Consider the following 24,465-nt stretch of genomic DNA (forward strand, 5'->3'; position numbering starts at 1 on the left):
TCTCTCTCTCTCACTCTCTCTCTCTCTCTCTCTCTCTCTCTCTCTCTCTCTCTCTCACTCTCTCTCTCTCTCACACACTCTCATCATCTCGCTGTTGCGAGCGCGCGCTCGCACTAGTGCGCTCTCTCACTCTTCTCTTTCTGTTTGCCGCCCTTATCTCAGTTTGCGCTGCGATAAGTGAGAGCACCGTAAAGCCTCCCCCGAGCTTCTCGGCTGGCACTTGTTGATTTAGGGCCGAGCATTAATGCACCTTTCTTCCGAGCTCGTCTTTTTTCCGATCTTCGCCTTATAAAGAGCTGCTCTCTTGCGCGGCTTCGCTCAAGCTCTGCCGTTGAGCGCGAAACAACGATTACGAGGCTTTCCGAGACTCCCTCGGGAGTCGAAGGCGAATGACGATGACGTAGTTGCAGCCGAGTCCCGGGTCTCAGGATGTTTATTCTAAATTTGGAAATATCAGGCCTTTGGAATTGGCGCTCGACCAATCGCTGAAGCCCGTTATTGAACTGCTCAATCCACGTGTGAAAGAAGCTTTTCAAGTGGCTACTTAAAATGCCGTTTAACATACATTTCAAGTTATAATGCAACTCTGTTTAACCTTCGTATTTCATACATAATAGTACGTAACATTTTTCGACCTATCAAATCCAATAGCAGTACAATTAATATTGTCGGTCTGATATATAAAAAGCGACTGTTTATAATATTGTGCATGTTTAATTGTAGAATAATCAATAGCCCCAGTCAATTTATTACATTACATGAAAGAAAATCAAAATCGTTACTCGATATTGAAATATTTAATCTATCACGGGGATTTACAATTTACCATCGTAATGCTGAAAAATTACCATTCGCACAAAAATTCGTTTTCACAATAAATTATTATGTGTTTATATAACATGTGTATATATCACATATGAAAGGAAAAGGGAAAGGAAATGGAAAAGCAAAGGCAATAGCAAAAGCAGAAAAAAAAATCTGATCACTTTTATTTGTATTATGAATATATTTCTCTCTAAGTAAATTCGATATTGTGAAAAAATAGTAACATGCATTATTTTGGTTATCGCACAAAAGGAAAAAGCTAATATAAAGGTTAAAGCAACTATCATGTACATTTCATTTAATTTTAAAGTTACGTTACAAATACACGTTTTAAAACCACGTATAATCCTTTTTTCAACTTTATATAATACAAAAACAAAAACAAAAAAAAAAAAAAAAAAAAAAACAAAAAAAAAACAAAAAATAATATAACGAAAACAATAAAAAAAAAAACAAAAAAAACAAAAAATAACAAAAAATCTATTGATTAAAAGTACCTTGTAATTTTAGCCATAAGATGCCAATAATATACTAAGCCATAAAATAAGTAAATTTTTTACAATTTTTTTTTCAAGTCAATTAAAATTATATTTTAATTTTTGGACTTTAAAGAAGATTGCATTGTATCATACAAATAATATAAATAATATAACGATGTTATATGAACTTAGAGAAAAAATTTTGCCTGTCGAGTATATATAATCTAATATAAAAGTATATTTAATACATGGTAGAACGTCTGTAAAGTACATACAGAAGAATTGTACAAAATATTTGAGAAAGTATTAGCGAAGCTGATAAAGTATAAAAAGTTGCCGAAGAAGTTTAATCAATATTTTAATTAAATTAAAGTTTCAGTAAATTTTTTAATTAATTTTTTTAATAAAATTGTTCACAAACGAATTAATAAAATCATACGAATTAATAAAGATAATGCTTCTGTTTTTTTTTTTTTCTAATGTGATTTGCAAATACATAATGTTTTTTTTTTCAGATTATCCTTGATATCGCCTTTTCAAAAAACAGAGAAATTAGATTTATGAATATGTATTCTACATGTTTCTAGTCAATTTTAAAATAATAGGATTATTTTAAAAATAGATTAATCTACTTAATAATGTCCTTATCCGAGTTCCTTTAACAATTTGACAAATCAATTAAGTCTAATACTTACAATCACTATTATGATTTTTATTTATTTATTTATTAATATTAATCACTAATGAATAATATTAACAAAAACTTAAATATTTTTTTTTTAACGAACATTGATAGTCGAAATACAATTGTAAGAATTATATAATCCGATCATATATATTTATGAATATTTTATAAAATTATAATTATATTTCGTTTAATAGCTATTACGATAACATTTCATTATCACAGTTATTTTATGGTAAACTCGTTTAAAAATCAAACATATTTTACAAATGCTCTGAAATTAATTTACATAAATTCAACTACCATATATTTATTATCTAAGTACAAATAGAAATTATTATATTATAGTACTTCTTTTTATATAAATAAGGAAGCTTTACACGTTTCTTACAATTTATCAACAATTAATTTATCAAAAATTTAGTTAAAAAACTAAGCATACGTAAGGTATGGAGTTATAAATTGCAATTATACTTGTGTCTCCTGTTTAATGATTTTCATATCTCTTACTTCACATATCAGAGTCTTGGATTATAAATTTAAGATAACGATAAACAATTAAGGTATCTTTGTACATCTGCTATAAGAAACTCAAATAATACAATTAAAACAATAAAATTTATCAGTATGTAAAACTATTTATTGAATAGACAGACACATTTTTAAACAAATAAAATAATTTAAATTAAGTTTAATTTCGAAGAATGGACGAAATGTTCGATTACGTATAGAAAAAAAAAAAAAATATATATATATATATATATATTCATAAATTCAAGGACTTAAATATATTTAATTTCTTTCATGTTACATGCTTAATTGCTACGCATACGTATATGTCTGAATTGAAAATCCTTATTTTTACAATTAAAATCCACTGTACTTGCTTTAGTATTATAATAATAATGATAATCCTCACAAATTTATTTATATTTATCAATTTTTTCTTAGATATATTAGTAATATAGGTAAGATTAAATGACGCTACATACAACTAATACATAATTTTTGTATTAAAAAACTAGAATAAATTTATGCAATGCATTACAAATTAATATTATTAATATATCAATATTTATAAACAAAAAATAAATCAATATGAAAAGATGCAATTTTATTGAATGGACGAATGAAATTACATAGCGAACACGCATTATAATTTCTTACCTAATCTCTTATCTTTTATAATAAATTCAAATATTACAATATATTTAATTAATACTGTACTTTACAACCAAACATCATGAAGTATAAAATACACATCTTGAACAACAGCTCACTTTATATAATATTTTGTAAAAGCAAGAATTCTTTTAATATACATTTTATTGGATTTATATATACATATATATATATTTAATAAACTAACCATATATGTATTCGATTCTACATTTATTTCAAAAACTCCAGAAACTTCTTTATTACAAGCTTTTATAATAAATTAATAAATAATACAGATAATAAAGATATGATATAAATAAATAAGAAATTTAACTTCTTTACTATAATAAACCATGAATTTTTCCATTTTTAAATATTAATTAACAAATTTTGTGTACAAGTCAGCTACAAAAAACTTTTAAACTAATTTCAGTTGAATAATAATAATAATTTTGAAACAGCATCCTAGAAACTTTAACTATTTACATTTTAAGAACCCGTTATCACATGATTGCATTGTTTTACTATATATTAGCTTGTAGATATTATCGAGTTCGTGACGTGGCCCGAGTGTCCAATTCCATGGAGTGATTTCGATGTAAGAACGACTCGAATAAAGAAGTGCATAGACTTTGGTAAGTTTGGTCGAAAGGAGAGCATACGCCGTGAAAATACGACGTCCAAATGAGTAAAAATGCTCGTATTTTTCCCCAAGTCTTCCTTCTTTGCACACAACAAACGTTAATTTGTCATTATGCGTTAATTATCATTCGCATACTTAATTTTGAAATCCTTATATTCGTTAAAAACATTTTGAATAAAATTTTTTAATAAACATTATGATCGGGGCCATTTATTCCTCCGTTCGTTATTAAATTCGTTTTAAACAATTGATGATTCATTATTAAAAAATTTTCATTTACACACGCATGCCTTCTTTCGATAATTACTATTTTCAATCAAATAAACATATTTTTATATTATTATTATTATTATTTTTTTTTTTATGATATTTTTCATGATATTTTATATAAAAGCATACAGCCTTTATATTTATTTATACGTATCTTACATTGATTATATTAATAAAGAAAACTTCACTAGCTTCTTCTACACTTTATGTATTTTTTGTTCTTAACCAAACTGTAATGATAAAAAAGTATCAAAGATGTGTGCTAATTATAATTATGAAAATATTAAAAGACATTAAATCTCTTGTAATGATTGATATTAATTTTACAATTATCTACTATATCAATTTAGTAAATCATTATTACAATTTCATTACGCAAAAGTTCTAATGTATATTATTATAATTATTCGTTTATAAAATCATATGTTTTTACTACATTGAAGTTTTTATTATTTAATAAAAATTATTGGAAATAAATAATTAAGATATATGTTTTATTATATGCTTCAAGTTTAAAACTTTATGAAGGATAAGTAGCAAGGTTGCTTGTTTTTTCCAATAATGCAACACAAAGTGTCACGAATTAATCAGATAGGAGAAAATAGGCTTCTTATGGACTTCTTATGGATTTAAATCTATTTTATAAGATTTTTATTTATAACAATGACATTGTTTTCATTCGTTCAACTCTATTTGGCTTTAAATTAAAAAATTCATCTGCATAAGCGCTTTCAATCCAGTATAATGTCAAACTGTTTGCTCTTATTATTATTATTTTACAATTCACAGTTTAAATAAATTTGATACTGATAATAATGCGCAATATAGTATGAAACAAATACTATATGATTTATATAATAAATTAAAGGTAATTGCATATTAGACTAATCTTATTGAATACACAGTCATTGCCTATTTAAATATTTATATTATCCGATATGTAGATTTTAAATAAAAGTAGATTTTCATTTAATATTGAAATCTGCATTACATTAATAAATATTATTATTAATTTGTTTAGCTATACATAATTGTGGATTATTGTATGAAATAAACACTAATAAGCAATTTATTGATAAAACATTAATATTTTTTTGTTTTATAAAACGTATCATTAATGTTATTATACTACTTATATATGTATGTACGCTACTTACTTAATGCTATGTGGTTACAACAATAATTATGGATAAATTTTGAATAAATACACATTATATATGTATTATCGTAAAAAAATATATTGGTATGTTTTAACAAGTAATCATTAATTGTTCTATTCATCATCTATTAAAATAAATGTTTAGTAATGTTCGTTATTGCGCCAAGTCAAAAATTTAGTTATTACTTTTTATTTTATTTATGACAATAAGACAGGGCAATTAAACGATGTTACTTATATAATATATAGATTTTATATTATATTTTTATATTAAACATCATGAAAATTTAATTAAAAGGAGAAATTTTTACAAGCTATTCAATTTATATTCTAATTGATTTAATGGATATATGTAATTTATGACTAACGAGTGTTTCATTACGTTTAGTTTGAAATAAACTTACGTAGAAGTATATTTACAGTTCGTTCATTCATATTTCAATTCAATGCGTGTACTTTATTAATTTAGTATCATTATATAATTACATATAAATTATAATACAGGAATTAAATAAAAACTAAAATAATATAAGGTTCATGAAGTTGTTGTTTGAATGCTGTAAGATGTTCTTTTACATAAGTGTGTTTCATTATATTAATTAAAATAACGAATTGCTTATATACTTTGGATAAATATCAAATATTTCATACAATGACTGTGCATTGAATTTAAAATGACCCTAACTGTTATTAAATTTATTTATATAATCCCCTGTTTCACATATAATTGGGGTAAAGTAGTATATATTATTTATTAACATTGAAATTATTGTATAGAACGTGAAATTCAAGCTGGACTTTGTTAAATCATACTTCTGTTATCCATATATCGAGAACCCATAGTGAATTTATGTATGTATAAAATGTCCATGGCTATTCCATAGTTTAAAAAAATGAATGTTTAAACTGTAAAGTTAAATTAAATATATTTATTAACTTTTGAATTGTATTGTAACCTAACTTTACTTTCAAATAAATATTCGCTATAATAAATACTATTGAAACAGTATTATTAGTGATCAATATTTATTAGTGATCAATCATGTTTTAAATTAATCGATAAACATAAAAACATAATTCTCCTTGGTTTTTAGCTAATTAGCGAAAAAATTTTAACAAATATTTCGATGAAACATAATAAAAACATTATTTGTACATCCCGGCACTTGATCGTAATAATGAAGAATCCATTCATCGATTTCAGCAATATATGAACATTCCAAATTTATGAAAAAAGAAATTATATTATTTTTAGCAATAAACTTGATATGTTAAATACGGTTGGACGTAATATGTAACCTACCTTGAGCGCTTTACATTAAAAAAAAAAAGAAGAAGAAGAAAAAAATGTATATATGTGTAGTAACTATTTATACACTCGATACACATACAAGTTTTGTCTTGACTTGCATCTACCGTTGTCAATGACAAAACTTCACTATTTGCATATTGGATATTTTATACGAAACATCATAGACTTCATAATTGAATATTGAGTACGTAAAGAACATTAATGATGTATTAAAATTACAACAAGTAGTTAACTATTAAAAATAATTTTTATTAAATTACCATACACTATTTATTTCTCAGTAAAATTAGCTTCAGAATAAGGAAAACTCCGTAAAATTAAAATCAATTATTTAACGTAGTTGATGATCTAATGAACTATATTTATTCAACATTGTAATATTTAATTTAATTTAATAGAGAAATTTTAATAGAAATAATTTCTCAATTTTGTTTCGTGTAATTTAACGTTATTGTAATGAAATCTAGTAAATATATTTAATATTACAATTGTAGTCTTACTTCGTACGATGGCAGGGCAAAAATTTTGGCTTGAACTCTATTTTTCTCATTAAGCTACAATTTCTTTTCTTAATGATGAAACACGCACATCGACGTACATCATACTTAAAGTTACGTCAGACTTGATTATAACTTACCCATTAATGATTTTGTAATAATATAAAAATATTTTCATAACAAAATATAAGTGATTTTTAAATATATATTCTTTCAAGTATAGATTATGTATTGTTTAATACATATTTTAAAAATAAAATTCTGTATGCATGTATTTAAATGAAAAATTAATAACTTTGTTCAAAGACTGGATTTCGTGTAATGTTTAAACAAAATATGATGGAATGTTTATATTCCGTTGTTTATTTTGAAATAATAACATAAAAGCGACGTTTCGACTGCTGAGCATCGGTTGCGTTCATTCAATGGCATGTGGTTAAGGTTTTTTTTTTATATATATATATATATATATATATATATATATACATTTACGAGTATTTCAGAAGTTCAAGAAGGTATTTCGTAGATTATACATTTGATAATCGATTCTATCATTAGATTTTAAGAATTATAAAATGAATTTATCGAACTTATTTCCAATAATCGAGAAACTTAGGTTAAAAGTTTAAAAATTAGTTGATGCGAAAAACGACAACCGGGCAAGTGTCGCCATCTCTTTAATTGAATTTGAATAAATGGAGAAATGAAAATAAACTACAAATTACAAATAATTCATAAATGATTTCGCATACATTAAAAGAATATAAAAAAAAAAAAAAACATAATTAATTATTTTGACCAATAAAACAACAGGATTTTTGATATTATAAAAAACTTATTTAATTTTTATATAATCGTAACGAATAATGACATGTTGCATTTTTTCTTTTACAATCGATTAGTTCAATTCATAACATCGTTGCTTTCGATTATGATAATACAGAATTTGAGTTTCCTTTAAGTATTATATTTTCAGCAACACCATCTATTTACTTGTAATGTTTATTTAAATATTTTTACTAGCGCTATAAAAACTACTGATTATTTGCTTTATTCATTATCGTAAAAATAACTTTTAATAATATATATTTTGCAATCTGGCTAATGAATCATCAATATGAAAATGGATTGTAGTGAAAACAATGAAATTATTTAAATCTCACAATATAAAATAACGATAAGAATTTAAAATTGATTAATTTCAATTATACAAGAGCTAAATTATTATTACTAAGTTATTAATGGCGCACGAACAATGTGATACAAATTAAGCTTAAATGTTTTTACAACTCTTTTTGCAAACTTCCGATATTTTATAATAGAGAAGCAGATCTATTTTAATGAAATAATGGCAAATTAGTTTGTTATTGTTAAATTACAATTCGTTTGAAACTTTATTATCTTTTTTCAATCATGAGAAAGTTAATATCCTTACTTAAACAAATATTGGTCTGGATTATTCATTTGCATATTATTATAAACGAGTATATATTACTCTAAATCTATGATGTCTAACTAAGCAATTTATATTGAAAAATAGACGATATAGTAACATAAGATTAGAACTAAATTTCATTTCTTTTCTTATTCATATATTTTATAATAATGATAGAATGTGTTTTTTAAAAATTTTTAATGCGATTACACGGCATTAAAACAAGCTACTCATATTTTATGGCTCTGAAATTGCTAGATATCACTTGCTATTTGCTACACACCTATGAATCACGAATTTATTCAAATGTTTACTTTTGAGCGAACAATATTTATGCTTCATAGAATTTAGTATTAGGTGGGTCTCGGGCATCAATGTCCAGCATGTTCATTTAAACCAAACAACCTTATGAAATAACAATTACGATAATTCTTTATAATCAAGCTGTTTTTACATCTATTTTAGCTTACTTTTATTATTCTTCCAAATAGTAGACTTTTAAGCTAAAATATCTTCGTTCGATCATTTTATAAATTGTAGAAATGCATAATGTTTTTGTAACGTTTTATTTCTTATGTTTATGTATGTTTATGCAGAATATTTTTTTTTTTTATTATTTTTCTCGAAACTATGAAAATTTTCAAATACATAAATGGCTGTAATTATAACTTCAGTAGTTAATGTAATAAAGATTCTAACTAATAAGTTGTCTATTGGCAACTGATTTCTTAAATGAATGAAAATTTCCTAAGACTATATAGTAAGAAATTATAAAATTGTATGTTCCAGAATTATCATTTTAATTTTCCGATATTTTAAGCAAAATATTTGCGCCCCACTTGCATGCGCATTGATAGAAAGATCAAGTTTATAAATAAGAATTGACTGTGCTCTAGGAATACTCTAAAATATTGTAGAGCGTTAAATATAGTTTAAATCTTTATTAATCTACCACCGTAAATCCATTGTTTTTATACTTTTTGTATCGAATTTCTACACTATGTACATAAACACGCGCACGCATAATGATGCTTGAAGCGTTGAAAACAAATTATAGTGAACATGATAAATATAAACTAAAATAATATGTTACATTGTTTAGACACTGCATAATCGCTAGATTATCGTATTATTGAAGTATTATAGACTTAAATTACATAATTCTTCTTAATTTTTTTTATTACTCGGCGTTCCTTTAAGCTATAAACCCCTTTTAATTTTAATAATTCAATCATTTGAAATATAATTATTATTATTGTTTGAGAAGGTTATGTCGCGCTAGCAAAGATATTTATATAAAATCAATTTTGCTTGGCTGCTCCTTATCACCGTTTATACGATAATGCCCTTAGTTTACGGAACGACGATACTAACTAACTGTGAATATATAATATTCCTAGTCGTTTACAGTCCATGAAGGCTGGATGAAAATGTGATGAATTCGCACCGGTAAGTTTAAATCATCTTGAAATTACACGTAAGGTCCACCATTGATTTTTCACGAGCAAAATATTCCTGTCGAAAGTTTAGAGAGCTCACGCACTAAGTTTAACCGTAATAGTCTATGCAAATTACTTACAGAATACAATAATAATAATAATAATAATAATAATAATAATAATAATGATAATAATAATAATATAATCATCGTCATCGTCATCATCATCGTCATCGTCATCGTCATCATCGTCATCATCATCATCATCATCATCATCATCATCATCATCATCATCATCATCATCATCATCATCATCATCATCATCATCATCATCATCATCATCATCATCATCATCATCATCATCATCATCATCATCATCATCATCATCATCATCATCATCATCATCATCATCATCATCATCATCATCATCATCATCATCATCATCATCATCATCATCATCATCATCATCATCATCATCATCATCATCATCATCATCATCATCATCATCATCATCATCATCATCATCATCATCATCATCATCATCATCATCATCATCATCATCATCATCATCATCATCATCATCATCATCATCATCATCATCATCATCATCATCATCATCATCATCATCATCATCATCATCATCATCATCATCATCATCATCATCATCATCATCATCATCATCATCATCATCATCATCATCATCATCATCATCATCATCATCATCATCATCATCATCATCATCATCATCATCATCATCATCATCATCATCATCATCATCATCATCATCATCATCATCATCATCATCATTATTATTATTATTATTATTATTATTATTATTATTATTATGATAAAAACGAAACTTCTTATGTTTACATATACATTAGTCGAAAGCTGCGTGCGTCTGTATTGAATGTAAAATGGTATTGTTCAGATGACATTAGGCAAGAATCTACTCTTGGAAATAAAAAATGAAAATATTTATAAGTTCATAAGTGGGTGGTCTATTTGCAAACGAACTTATTATTCATTTGAGTTATTTGATAGGCGATGCATCAATGCGTACACAAAATGCATCGGTGAAGCAGTTTATGCTATATTCCGTCTTCGAGCCCTGAATCCCAAACCAAGTAATAAATATGGCTGATGATAAATATCCATGTAAATGAATAAAGTATAGAAATATCATTAGCTTATAGTTACAACATGAATGCACACATTAGTGAAAGAAATAATATGAACCCTTGGTATTTCTTTTCGGTAACGCGCAGACAATAATGTCAAATATTCAAATGAAAATAAGTAATAAATATGGTCCGAGTGAACAATGAGTCTTAAGTATATTCGAGGCTTACATGTTGAATGTAATAACGGAGGGTCTTTTACCTGCTTGAAAATGACTCATGAAAACATTTAAAATCTTATAGAAAAGAATTTAAAATACATGTAGAGCAGTAAAATAGCCTTTTAAATATTATTGGAAAAAGAGAAATTATGAAAATACGTTTCAAAGCTGATCGATGCGTAATAATAGTTTTATTATGCTATTTCGATCGACCCATAATTCTATTCAGGAAAACAAATGTAATTTCAAAATTTCGGATATGCTTTTAAAAATAAATATATACAGGAAATTATATTTAGAAAAAAATATAAGCTTATATAATTAACTGACAAATTACAACTGAAAAAAAAAATATGCCTTCCAAACTGATTATGCCTTCAACATAAGAACAATAAAAATATTAATAAACTTTTAGTAGTTCATTTTTATTATACTAAATGAGAATTCAATTTTTGTAATTTTAAAATAGCATCTAACGAAAGGTCGATTGAATTATCGTGTAATTACAAATGAAAATTCATATTTTAATTAACTTCTCTTAATTATTCATAAAATTCCTTTTAAAATATTGATTTTTATTCATTGTATATCATTTTCATAAAATTAAATCAAATTTAGTTTTTATCATCGTCATGCAAATAAGGTATTGAAAAAAAATATTAAAAAAAAAAAAGAAAAAATGAGGTGAAAAGGTAGCAGAAAAAATCGTAAAAAATTACTCTTAGATTTGAAAATTGTTTTTATTAAATGTTGTTGAAAGTAGTATTTTTTTAACGATAGTAAGGTTCGATAAAAAAAATTATGCTTTATTAATTATCTGCACGGTTATTGAAAATACTAAAAACTTAATATTTAAAATAAAATTTTCAATAATGTACTGCTTTTGTCATGGAATTGAAGTTCTTGTGCTCTCTATATTTAATGATATAATTATAATGTTTAACAATAATTGTAGAATGTTTAAAAGAAATTATAATTTGTATTGTAAAATAACTTTTCAATTTTAATTTATCTTTAATTTTAATTCATCTTAATATTATAATGCTTGAAATCGATTTATAAGAATTCCAGTTAGAACATGTTTAATTATGATTTACTAACTTAAGAACTATTTATTTCACGACAGTTAAATCCCTGCCGTTTTATAGTCGATAGGAAATTGAAATTGATCTAAAGAATGAAAATGTTTTTTTTTCTTTTTAATATGCACACTTTAAAACAGTGGTGAAATTACAAAACCATTACGAATTAAAGGATTCGTATGTTCCATTTAAACTAACACAATTGTTTTATTTAAAAAAAAAAAAAAAAAAAAAAAAAAAAAAAAAAAAAAAAAAAAATTATATTTAAACAAAATATTCATGTTCATATTAATTAGATTAACATTAAATATTCTAAAGATGAATATACATTACGAGAAATTTCAAATCTTTTTTGCCGAAATTTTGTCTCGCGTATGGTTGTGCGCGTGAACAGATTGTTTTCAATAAATTGACATCAAATTTAATGAAAAATTCTTTATTGTGCAATGTTTTGTAAATGCCTCGTGATTCTTTTTATACCTAATATTCCATTTCAAAACAGGAACACCGTCGAAATAACAATAATTTTCCAGGCATCTCATTATTTGATAACAATTTTGTAGAATTCTGTAATTAATATGTAGATAATAAGCGCAATATCTGTTTTAGAGTTTACTAAATTTTTTTTATTGAAATCACTTTCATAATAAAATTTACGTGTAAATATCTGTACTTTAAATTATTTCTTTCCTAATTTCGTATAATTTAATTAAGCTGTTATTTTGTTTTGTTTTTGTTTTTATTTTTAATCTACTTACAATGTTAAAAAAAGAAGGAGAAATGGTAGAAATTATGAAACTATGATAAAACATATCTTAGTAATTGAAAATTATCTTATATCCTTATATAACTTATATCCTTTAGCTCTGTTTTTCTAATCTTCTGTTCCTTGATAATTAATTAATTCATCGATACAAGAACACTCATTCTACGCGTGCAATTTACGCGATATTCAAACTTTTTCGTAACAGACATTGTAATTATTAAAATTAACCCACGCTTTTATAAAGTGAATAATATTTATGAGTTTGATTTATGGATCAGGTATGAACGACAATCTCTCTAAATTTTTATTCAAATATTATCCGAGCCGCTGAACTAAGGAAACAATAATCGTTATAAAACGAAACTCGAAACAGTAAGTGGAAAATGATAATTCAAGCCAAAGCTCTACAAAGTACAATAATTTCACTTTCTACTTGGATATAAATTATGAAGTAGATAAGGTGCCACCGTACAACAATGAGTGCCGAAGAGTTTCGAGGGTATGGGGCGTGGAAACGGAGTAGTATTGGTAGTCCGTTGTTGTGTGGGTCCAAAGATATCCACTATCTATCGACTTACGGAAGTACCACTTTTGAAATTCTTCTTTTTCCCACCAACCCCCTGCGTTTGCACTAGTGTATGCAGCCGTGCGATAGCAAATGTAGGAAGAAGGTGGGTGATAAGGCGAGCTCCGTGTTACGCAAATTTATATTGTACCGACTTCTTCACGTTCGGGCCTTTTTATTATTCAGTTGCGGAACGATAAGCAACATGTAAGAAGTGTTTCACTTTATAAACAGGTGTTCAAAAATGTCGCGAGCGTCGTATGCTGGAAAACTATCATCCGAGACTTCTAACTCTGGTAGTGTAAAAATTAGATTGCCTTTTCCTTCCAATGGAAGGTCCCTTCCTGGTGACGTAAACGGTAAACGAACGGAACGATATGGAAAATCGAGCTCTCGTACTTTTGATTATTCGATATGTTAAATGATTTTTTGTATATAATCGATGGCAAAGTTTTTTAATATTAAAATAATAAGTTTGTTAAAATAGCCATGTGCTTATGAAAGAAAATAATTAATTTCCGCAACACGTCCGTAATTCGATATTTACCTGCCTTCCACAGACGCTAATCTTATCATTATTATTAATTAAATATCAAAATTTTACAACGATATGGAAAAAATATTTTTGTTATTTCCAAATGTAATAATTATTTGACAAAACTAGGCAGGAAATTCAATATATAATATATCTTATTGCACTTAACAGTAAATAGTGTTATTTTTTGTTTTTGTTTTGTTTTTGTTTTTGTTTGTTTGTTTGTTTTTTTTGTTTTTTTTTTTAATATTTCAGAAATAGATCTGCATATTAATTTCATAATTATTTATACATTTATAACGATTAAAGGTAATATTATTTTTCTTTTCTTTGATACATCTTTAAGAGTTTGCCATTTAATCTATGAAATTTAATCGACACTTTGATTTTTTTATACTACACATTTTTATTAGCTTATTCGGGTTTTATCTAATATATCATTTTTTTTCTCGTTCTATAGAATACTTCGATAATCATTTGCTTTAAAAACATGTTTTGGAAAAATTGATGCAATATTGAATCCAAAGAATTTTAAATTACTCTTATCTTGATTTTCTAACAGAGCCGTATATTTAAATTAAAATTTTTCCATATTAACGTTTTCTTTGATGAACAAATGATGTTTCTGTTTATCGAGTTTAAGATATCCAGTTGAACTTGAACAACAAATACTTATTACTTCTACTAAATTCAAGATCAAGATCACTAAAACGAATTGTTTTTTATAATCTATACAGCCACAACATTTATACTGCTTTACATAAATAGGTAATTTACTAGTGAATAGAGAATGAAATTTTTAAATGCTTAATTTATATACAATGTGAATAATACTTTCCTTTCTTTCTTTTTTTCTCCTGTTTTTAAAATTGAAAATCCTAGCCAGTAGTGAAATATTTCTATAATAATGGCATTCGATAGTCTAATTTAGAAATTATATTTATATATTATTAGGAATATGAAAATTATTTTATAACCTACATTATTACAATCGTAAGCTACTTCTTTTCACCATTATTATTGAAGTTGATATATATATATATATATATATATATATATATATATATATATATAGGTTTCTAAAAAATTGACAACACTTGAAACTGGCAATCGAATAATTATTTTACATTTGTATTTTATCAATATTGATAATCTCGTTGTTATCGGCAATGCTCCTTTAGTTGTAGTTTTGTCGCTATTGCTCCAAATGTAATAAACACACCTTTGTTCGAAAAATGTGTGGATATCAATGCACTCCATCATAAGTTTGACAGAGCGTTGCGTGTTTTGTTAAGCTTATTGGGAAAAGAAAAAAAGGACATCTGTCAAAATATCGTGATTATAAAAAAAAAAAAAAAAAAAAAAAAAGGCTTATCTTCGACTAGGTAAATAAACAGATGGCCAAGGGATGTTTATTAAGTTTCGGGGTAGATATGCGTAAAAAATATTATTTGTGCCTGGAATGTGCGCCTAATTCTGAAATCAACGCTACGAAAATAGAGAAAAATAAATTACTTTTACTTACAATTTCGTCTTTGGAATTGAGCAACGCCTGCAATCGATCGCATTCTTCATTAGTTTGTTCCAAATTATTTGAACGATCATCTAATAAAAAATAATAAATAAATATAAAATATCTAAAATAATAATACATATGACTGGCACATTACCATTTCCAAGGCTTTCACAAATTAAATTAACTACAAAATGCACATAATTGTATAGTAAAAATATAAATTTGTTACAAATACAAAGTCGAACTACCTTCACACAAAACGAGACCATTTAAATTTTTCACATTCGCGCTTACTACAATTAAACAAATGCATGCGCATTCGCACGCATCCAAGTCTACTGCATTCTTTCATCGAGAGAGGTGAAATCGATGTTTTGATTCTATCCAAATAACCTAACATTTTATCCAGTCCGCCATTCAGGTCGAAATTCAACGTACTTTCACATATAAAAGCATCTTTACTCACCAGTTTCACTAATAATGCCGTCAGAAAGGACTTCTTGGGTAAAATTCTTAATTTGTCCTTTTAAATGCGTAAGAATGGCTGGGGAAAGGCCGTCATTGAGCCACGACATTTCCCACGTCAACACTTCTTCCTTTGCCACTGATGTTCGGTTTTTCCGGGCCCGTACTACGCCCACGATTCTTTAACTCGGAAACAGTTTGCCTCTCGTTTTTGGTCGCGAAATCGCGACAGATATGCACAAAAAAAAACAAATACGCGATAACTAAACGAAAGCAACACTGTGAAATAAAAATTTATGCTAGGAAAATAAAATAACACTGTTGTCTGGGGGTTTTTATCAGCTGATAATGTCGGACGACAAAATTCCCTAGATTATATTCTCACACGAAACTAGATTTATAAAGCCGAAATTGGTTGGCTATTTTATTGACAATAAGGCAATGAAGTTCTATGCGTCTTCTTTGAAAATTGCAATGCACTCGCAACGATATTTTGCTTTTTTTTCCAGTTAAAGAAAGGCTACATTGGAAGATGACGCGATAACCGAATGTTCTACGATGGAAAATACACGTTGGAGGATCGAATATTGAATATTCGAAAATAAGAGAGGAGTGGAGTATTGCACACACAACTTTGCGTGGATTATTTTTTATTAGATTAGGTAAATATATTCGTTCCATATATCTTAATTATTGTCAACTGAAGAATGGTTTTGTTAATTTAAATTTCAGATACCTTTTCTAGCGAGGGATTGCGTGTATTTAATGCAACGAGTCATTTTAAGGTTAAGTGTAATACACCACAGTTTCATTAATATTATTAATTCTATGTTAATTTATGTTAAACCACTCTTATTATTGTGAAAAACTAGCATGTACATTTTCTCTCAAGTTTTTGTTAAATATTTCATTGCCATAAATTGTGTATTAAATTCCAATATTGTTAATTACCAGTTTGCAGCAGATTCGTATTGCCCAAGGCCTATATAAACGTAAACTGAATTTCTTGGTCATTAATAAGATGAAAAAACTACTTCAAGAAGTAATGGCACTTAGAGTTTATGAAAAATATCTTATTTATAAGCAAAACAGTAGAGAAATTGTTTATTTACATAGAAATTCTTGGGTATTACTTAAATATTTAGCAATGAAGTTAAATGTATTATAAATGTAGACAACAACTTTATTGATATAAATGTATTATTAATAATATTTATAATAATAATTAATATTATAATAATGAAAATTAATTTTCATTCAATGTTTTAGGATGTTTCAAAAGCTGATTAGAAAATAATGCTATTGTAAAGTTTCGATATTTTCATAAAAAATTTGGGTACTATTTAAATGCCGGATAATTAAAATTTCGAATAACACAAATTTCAGATTTATAATTAAAATGTATACGAACAAGCTTATATTTTACAAGATACATGTACGAATGGGCGTTCCATTTAAATAACAAACTTATATTTTATAGACATAAAAACATTGAGTGACATTCAATTGACGGTAAGTATACACGAATATCAAATCTTTGCAATGTATAGTTCTATCTAAAAAATATTGGTATTTCAAAAAAATTTGTATTAGAATTTAATATTGCTTATGCGAATAATTTTTAATCTATACGTAATGCAATCGAATTCTGAGTTTTGGATGAATTTCTTTAGGTTAGGCTATTGTAATTTTAAAATACAATACCTCAAAATAAATATCATTATGAAAAAGTTTATTTGTCATATAGCTGTAAAAATTCACTAATTTTCATTAAAATTCATAAGTATTTGCTTAGTAACTGCATATTGTTCGTTTTTATTCAATAAAATTTTATGTTTATTGTTGTTTAAAATTGTTTTTTAGGTACAGATATAATTACGAATGACTTTCGACTCCTTCGATGTTTAGTTTTAAATATTTATATATATATATATATACATTTGTTTACGGTAATTAAATAATTCCTTTATAGAAATCCCTTAAAATATTACGGGGAAGAGTAATATTCCATTTGAATTATAGAATGTTTTAGAAGTATGTAAAGAATAGTTGGAAATTACGTCAGCAGACTAAGCAGTTAAAAGAAAGTATAATTATAAATCTAAAACACCTATAATTATGGAATTTACGATCGATATTATAACAATTAAATTATCTCGATTTGTTATCATCGATACTCTAATTTATTAATATAATCTTTGTATCAGTGAATATGCAAAATAGCATAAAAACTGTAATTTAAAAATAAATAAAAACGTTGAGTTTTCAACGTTTCTTAACAAATATAAAAATATTTAGAAGTTTACTAATTCTTATGTATACATTATCATTATTGTATTATAATTATTTGTAATAAAGTTAAATGTTTTTATTTCGTTACTTGGCCTCACTGAAAATAATAATATAAGTACATAAGATGTTTTAAATGAAATTTACTCGGAAAGGTAAAAAGCAAGAATAATTCGACAAGGACATACAAAATTATTAATGCTCATTGGATTAGCAACACACGATAATGTAGAATACAGGTTGAGGTGGGCATGATAAAACAGAAATCTACTGTATCAGCAATATTGATAAATAGGTCCTGTAAAATGAATAAAATGAGCATTTAAAATAGATTTAAAGATGCTATAGATAATATTATTATAATAATAATTATTATAATTATTCCAATACATTTTAGAATCCAGGATAAACAGTATTAAATTTGTGTCATCGTACACGTTAATGTAATAGACATTGTTCAATAAACATTCATAATTAACTAATCTATTAAAAAGGACGAAAATCAATGGCGAAGCCCCTAAACAATTCAATTAAACTAAGGCATTTTTAGTATTTTCTTAAAGTTATAATAATTGTCTTAAAATTCAATAAGTTTCTTTTCCAATAAATATAATGTTTACTTAAAAAAATGTAAATATTGATTGCTGAGTTTTTAAAAATAATACAGTACAAATACATTGTATATATTGTTGTATCAATTCAATATGTGTGTACGTGTATTTACATTAGCTTTTATAATGGGGATTGATAAAATAATTATTTAGGTATAATCATTCTTCCAATTAACGTTAGAACAAGAGTTTTTTTAAAATTTTAATCAAATTTACCATTAAATAATGATAGTGATATTAGATTAATAATATAGGCCGCTACTTAACAGAAATTTTATTGCATAAACCGTTAGTAGTTGATACTCGTAATTTGGAATATTTAAATATGTTGATTATTTTATCATAATTAAAATCTTTTTCCTCTTTTCAGTGTAAATATAATGATGATGAAAAGACTTTTATAGTAAATGTAATTCTTTGTCTAATGAATTAAACAGTAATTTACACTTAGTAAATTCAATACTGAAAAGCCTGAATTAAAAAGGTTAACTTGTAATTGAAAAACTTACATTGAAATAAGGATGAAACGAATATAAGATAAAGTAGGTTGAGTAGATGTTAGCTTGAAAGCATCGTTAAGTAGGAGTTTTTAGTGCCGATCGTTACAACGGATTAGAGCAGTCGAAAGTGACAGTGATAAGGGAAACGCTTTCCACTCATTTCAATAGACAGATCCTCGTGAAACACGAGAGAATAATCTGTTAAGATACTTCGAGAGGCGCTGAATTAATAAAGATACGTTAATAATTGACAAGAGACGTTATTAAGATTGTTCCCCCGAGGGCAAAATAAAAGGCGTCGAGAGGGGCAGGCTGGTGCCCGGGTCGGCTGGAGGTTTTAAGGAACGTTCCTTCTCCTGGAAGTCAACGATCTCGGGAACAATGCCCACGAATATGCATGCTATGCACCGCGGCTCTTCGAGGGCAAACAGGACAAAGTGGACAGTTATTTCTGTCCGGGCGTAGCTTTTTCCAACGGGGGCAGGCTGCTGCGAGAGGCGACCCCACAGCCTTACAAGCCTTACCCAAATATAGCAGGAAAAATCGCGATAGCCAGGCTGCGATTTCCGAGAATTTCCCCCAGTGCCGTAGGCTACTCGGGGCAGACGGAGATTTCGCCCCAGCGGAAATCGAACCGCCTTCTAGCCGCGCTATTTTCAGGCCCTCCCGCCCGGCGTCACGGGGGCAAGATGGGAGGAAGTTACGAGCTTCCGCTCGAGTTGCCGCCCCCACTCGCTAACCCGTTAGATTTGATGGCAAGAAGTACAGGGGCCCACAATACTGTGCTTCGGCCCTGTCTGTCGTTGACACCTCGTCCCCCGCCGTTCCTCGCTGACCCACGCCGGCCCTCGCCGGCCCTCGCCGGCCCTCATCACCCGTGCCAACTTCTGATCAGACGTCGCGGAAGTAGGAAGCTGCTTAATTACAGTAAACCCCCGGAAGAGTCTTACGTTCCGAACTCCTTGTCGTTCGCGAGGTCGCTCAATAATGTCGCCGTTGCCGCTAGGCAGATCGAGTCCTGGACGCGGATCGAAGCGATCACCGACTCTCTCGGCGGCCTCTCGAATCGGTCGGCTACGCGATGCCTGCCCCCGGACTCGCGCGACCACCTCCCGCGGGCACCACGGTCGCGTCCTCGCTAGCGTCGAGGCTCCTAGCCGCCAATGGTTTCGGAGTGGGGGTCGCCCGGAGGTGGGGAAGAGTCAGTGACGGCGGCGGCGGTGGCGGTGGCGGTGGCGGTGGCGGAACTCGTCGCGCGGAGTCTCGTCTCTTCAGTCCGATTCGAGCCAGTGTTTGGGCAGCGCGTGGCCCTCGACTCCTCGAGCCCGTCGCAACCGAGCCGCAGGATCGCGAGATGCGCCCGGTCTCCGGGTTGGCCCCGAGGCCCCCGACAGTGCTAGGGACCACCGAGCTCGTCCCGTTGACGTCCGTCTACGCCCCTGGGCCCAGACTCGCAGGTACGTTAATACGTTAGGTGCGTTGGTGCGTTGGTGCGTTGGTGCGTTGGTGCGTTGGTGCGTTAGTGCGTGGACGCCCGACCTAACCTCCACGGGCGATCGGCCGGCGAGGACCGACGGGGACCGCGGGCGGCCCTTCCCAGGATCCGGGCCCTTTAAAAATGGCCGGCGGTGGTTTATTCGCGCGCTGGCCGATCGAGGGGGATGTCGACGACCCCGAAGCCGCGATCGGCTCGGGCGCTTTAGCCGGGCCCTTTAACGGTTCGTGGGCCCGATTAACCGCGGGTTTATCGGCTGGCCGGGAAGTTGGACTGGAGGATGAGATCTTGGCGCGGCCTCGGCTTCGACCATTACGCGACAAAGGCCGCACAACACGCGTACAAGCTCGATTCGTGACTTGGGGGACTTGCGTACGTTTGCCAAGTCCATCCTCTCGTCACGCGGATTTTATTTAGCCGGGATTGGGGGATGGTATTGGTGGGTGTGGGAGAGGATGATAGTTAATATAATAACGTCAGTTATATTACGTAGTTATTGCGTGCTCTCTCAAGAGCGCGGGATTTTATATTTATCTTTGGAGTTGCTGGTGTTGCATTCCACGCGGTTAATTACTAAAGTGGAACAATGGCCTCTGTTGTCGCTTTTCGAGAGCGCGCAATGTCAAACGAATTGAACGCTATATAATGTAGGGCGTATTAGCAGCGGCAGGGCCTGTTAGGCACATAAAGCGATTGTAAAAACATCGAATTTCCAGGCGACCTATTGATTTTTATTGGGATCGTCAAGGCATGAAAATGAAAATGCTAGTTATTTGGTTTGTAACGGGGGTTGATGCGTGGGCTTGTGGGCTCGGCGCTATCGAGGCGATCATTAAAAAAATCGGAGGGAGGCTGGGCGGATTGGAGCGTATGGAGTAAAGGTCGGCAATATGTTGTCGGGTGTGGAGTAGCGAGTGGCGAGTAGCTAGTAGCTAGTAGCTAGTAGCTAGTAGCTAGTAGCGAGTAGTTAGTAGCTAGTAGCCAGTAGCGAGTAGTTAGTAGTCAGTAGCTAGTACCGAGTAACGAGTAACGAGTAGCGAGTAACGAGTAACGAGTAACGAGTAGCGAGTAAATAGCCTGGGATTAAAAGTGGCCCCAATGGTAGGGGAAGAATTTGGGGGTGGCCCCAATCGTAGGTAAAGATTTTGGGTGGGAAGCCCCGTCGATGGGGCCGACGGTTTGGCTCGTTTCGCGTGTGCGAATGATGGGTTTGGCCGATTTTATTTCTACCCCAAAAAGTTTCTGGTGCTTAGACGTAAGTCGAGGCGAGTCTGGCAATGCCATAAAGTTTCGAGCGCGGGAAAGGATTACGCGCTCGCGCGTATTAACTTTTGATAAAACATAATGCCATCCATTCTCTCGCTCGGCGCTGCCGCTGAAAGACCCGCATTTATGATTTTCTGCGTATAGTAGTCGACGGCATGATTGCCGCGTTAAGAAGAGGCCGCGATAAAAGAGCCAAAGACTTTTAAATGAGTGTGCGTGTAGCCGATGGATTTTAACGGTCCGGCGTGTGCCCGGCGAATGAGGGTAAAGTGTGGGGTGGGGAGGGGAGGGAAGAGGACGGAGAGAGACGGAAAGTAAAATGCGAGCCGAATAGTTGCCGCGGCGGTGGAGGATCGAATTGTGAGATTAATTTTAATGAAATCAGCCAATGACATGGAGGAGGGCTGTGTCGCCGTTTTAGAAAACGAGTGCCGACTTTAAAAATAGAATTGTGAAACTCATTAGACGTGTAGTTGCGTTCTTTTTGCTGGGTACTTGAGAAGCGTGACTGGTTCGAAAGCTTCACGTGGGGTTGGAGTACGCAAAAAATAGAATTTATTAAAAGGAGTAATGCCGAGGGTACCTGCTCCTAAGGCCTCCAATGACTGCTTCGATCAATCGCTGATTTTTAGTTACTTTAGGTAGGCCGCAAAAATACATTGGCGAATAGAGCGCGCAACGATTATTCGGAATGATAATTTGATAAATTTTAAGCCCGATGCTTAAGAGAGGCTCCATTACTCGTGCAAATAAACCAAATTTCACGCGTTGCTTTTATCTAAATAGAGAGTGTTTGTGGGCGGGTGGGTGCGCGCGAGTGCGTGCGTGCGGATTCAATTGTATTTAGAAGTAAGTACCGGCTAGTAATGTAGCGGTGACACATGGGGGACGTTAATTTTTAAGAGCCTTATTGAATTTCCTACACATTGAGCGGGTGCGCTAGCGCCCTTCGCTTTTCATTATAGCTCGTACACGCTTAAGGAAATGCTTAGATATTCGCGTTCACCCCAATCCGAGTGCATTCACGTGAATTATATGTGTAGGCACAAGTTTATTTTTCATTAAAATTGGACATGGCTCGTTATGAAGAAGAGCCCTCCCCTCTATGCGTATCTCTTCCTATCTTCCATAAGCATGCCGAGATGAAGGCGAATATATATTTTATTCGTTATATATATTTTACATTTGGAAATGTAAATAATTGGATTGCATGAAATCGTGTACTATATTTACGGAAACTTTTTTGAAACCTACAATTTTTACTCGATATTTACGTTCCGCTGTTATTTGCTTCCGGATATGTGTGCGCGCGCGTCAAAGCACGCACACGGGCGCACGCATAAAACAAGCAATTTCTTCTTGGCAAAGCCCACGGGTATCGCGCGTCGTATCCTTGAAAAACTTTTAAAGATCTTTCAAAAAAAGCAAAAAAAAAGCAAAAAAAAAAAAAAAAAAAAATTGTTCTATAAACTTTTAAAAACAAAAAAAAGATCTTTGCGTATCCTTCACTCGTTGTGCGCTCGCACGTGTGTGCGTTAAAACTGACGGTACAGGCTGTAAAGGAAGCATTCTGTCGAATTGCTCGTACGAGAAGTCGAGACGATATGGCTACGGAACATAACACGGCCATCTTCATAATTTGATTTTAAACTGTAAACAAACCGTTGACGTTAAAATGCGACAGTGCCGTTATTTTGGTAAATAATATCACTTGCCTTGTCCCAGAAGTTACAGGGAAACGTCATGATTATCCGGTTGGTTGCCAAAAGAAATAAATACAATAAATACCCATCCAGCAGTCGCAGATGTGCATCGTGGAGTCGTCGTATCAAAGAAATACCGTTTCTCGTTACAAGCCGATCGTTAAATTTACAGAATTACAAGACACGGGGATTGGCCATCGACATTTTTAAACACATCTATTTATTTCACGAACCCTCCAACATCAATGCAAATTATGTCGAAAGTTGCACGACCTGCCGATAAAGACTCCGCATAACATCGGCAAGATTTTCACGCGGAGTTATTGCCGAGAGTGGACATACAAAAAACAGACAATAACAAAAGAAAGAAAGAAAGAACCGACGCAATCACGTTGTAATTAATTCATTTAACAGACGAACGCGAAT

The 24,465-nt window shown here is 30.6% G+C and overlaps 2 protein-coding genes across 2 annotated transcripts in view; one reads left to right on the forward strand and one right to left on the reverse strand.

Moving 5' to 3' along the window:
• LOC105364317 (thyroid receptor-interacting protein 11) overlaps positions 1-16,834 on the reverse strand; it is a 65,629-nt gene extending 48,795 nt beyond the window's left edge. The window contains exons 1-2 of the mRNA XM_011502215.1: positions 16,177-16,834; positions 15,720-15,799 (exon numbers count right to left, since the gene is read on the reverse strand). Of these exons, the coding sequence (XP_011500517.1) occupies positions 15,720-15,799; positions 16,177-16,285 (189 nt within the window). The 5' untranslated portion in view covers positions 16,286-16,834. The remainder of the gene's footprint in view (positions 1-15,719; positions 15,800-16,176) is intronic.
• Positions 16,835-20,863: 4,029 nt separating this feature from the next.
• The window catches only part of LOC105364319 (band 4.1-like protein 4), a 69,958-nt gene continuing 66,356 nt past the window's right edge, over positions 20,864-24,465 (forward strand). Inside the window, exon 1 of the mRNA XM_011502216.1 lies at positions 20,864-21,032. The gene's annotated coding sequence lies outside the window, so the exon portion shown is untranslated. The remainder of the gene's footprint in view (positions 21,033-24,465) is intronic.

Source organism: Ceratosolen solmsi, unplaced genomic scaffold, assembly GCF_000503995.2.
Source record: "Ceratosolen solmsi marchali unplaced genomic scaffold, CerSol_1.0 scaffold31, whole genome shotgun sequence".
NCBI lineage: Eukaryota > Metazoa > Arthropoda > Insecta > Hymenoptera > Agaonidae > Ceratosolen > Ceratosolen solmsi.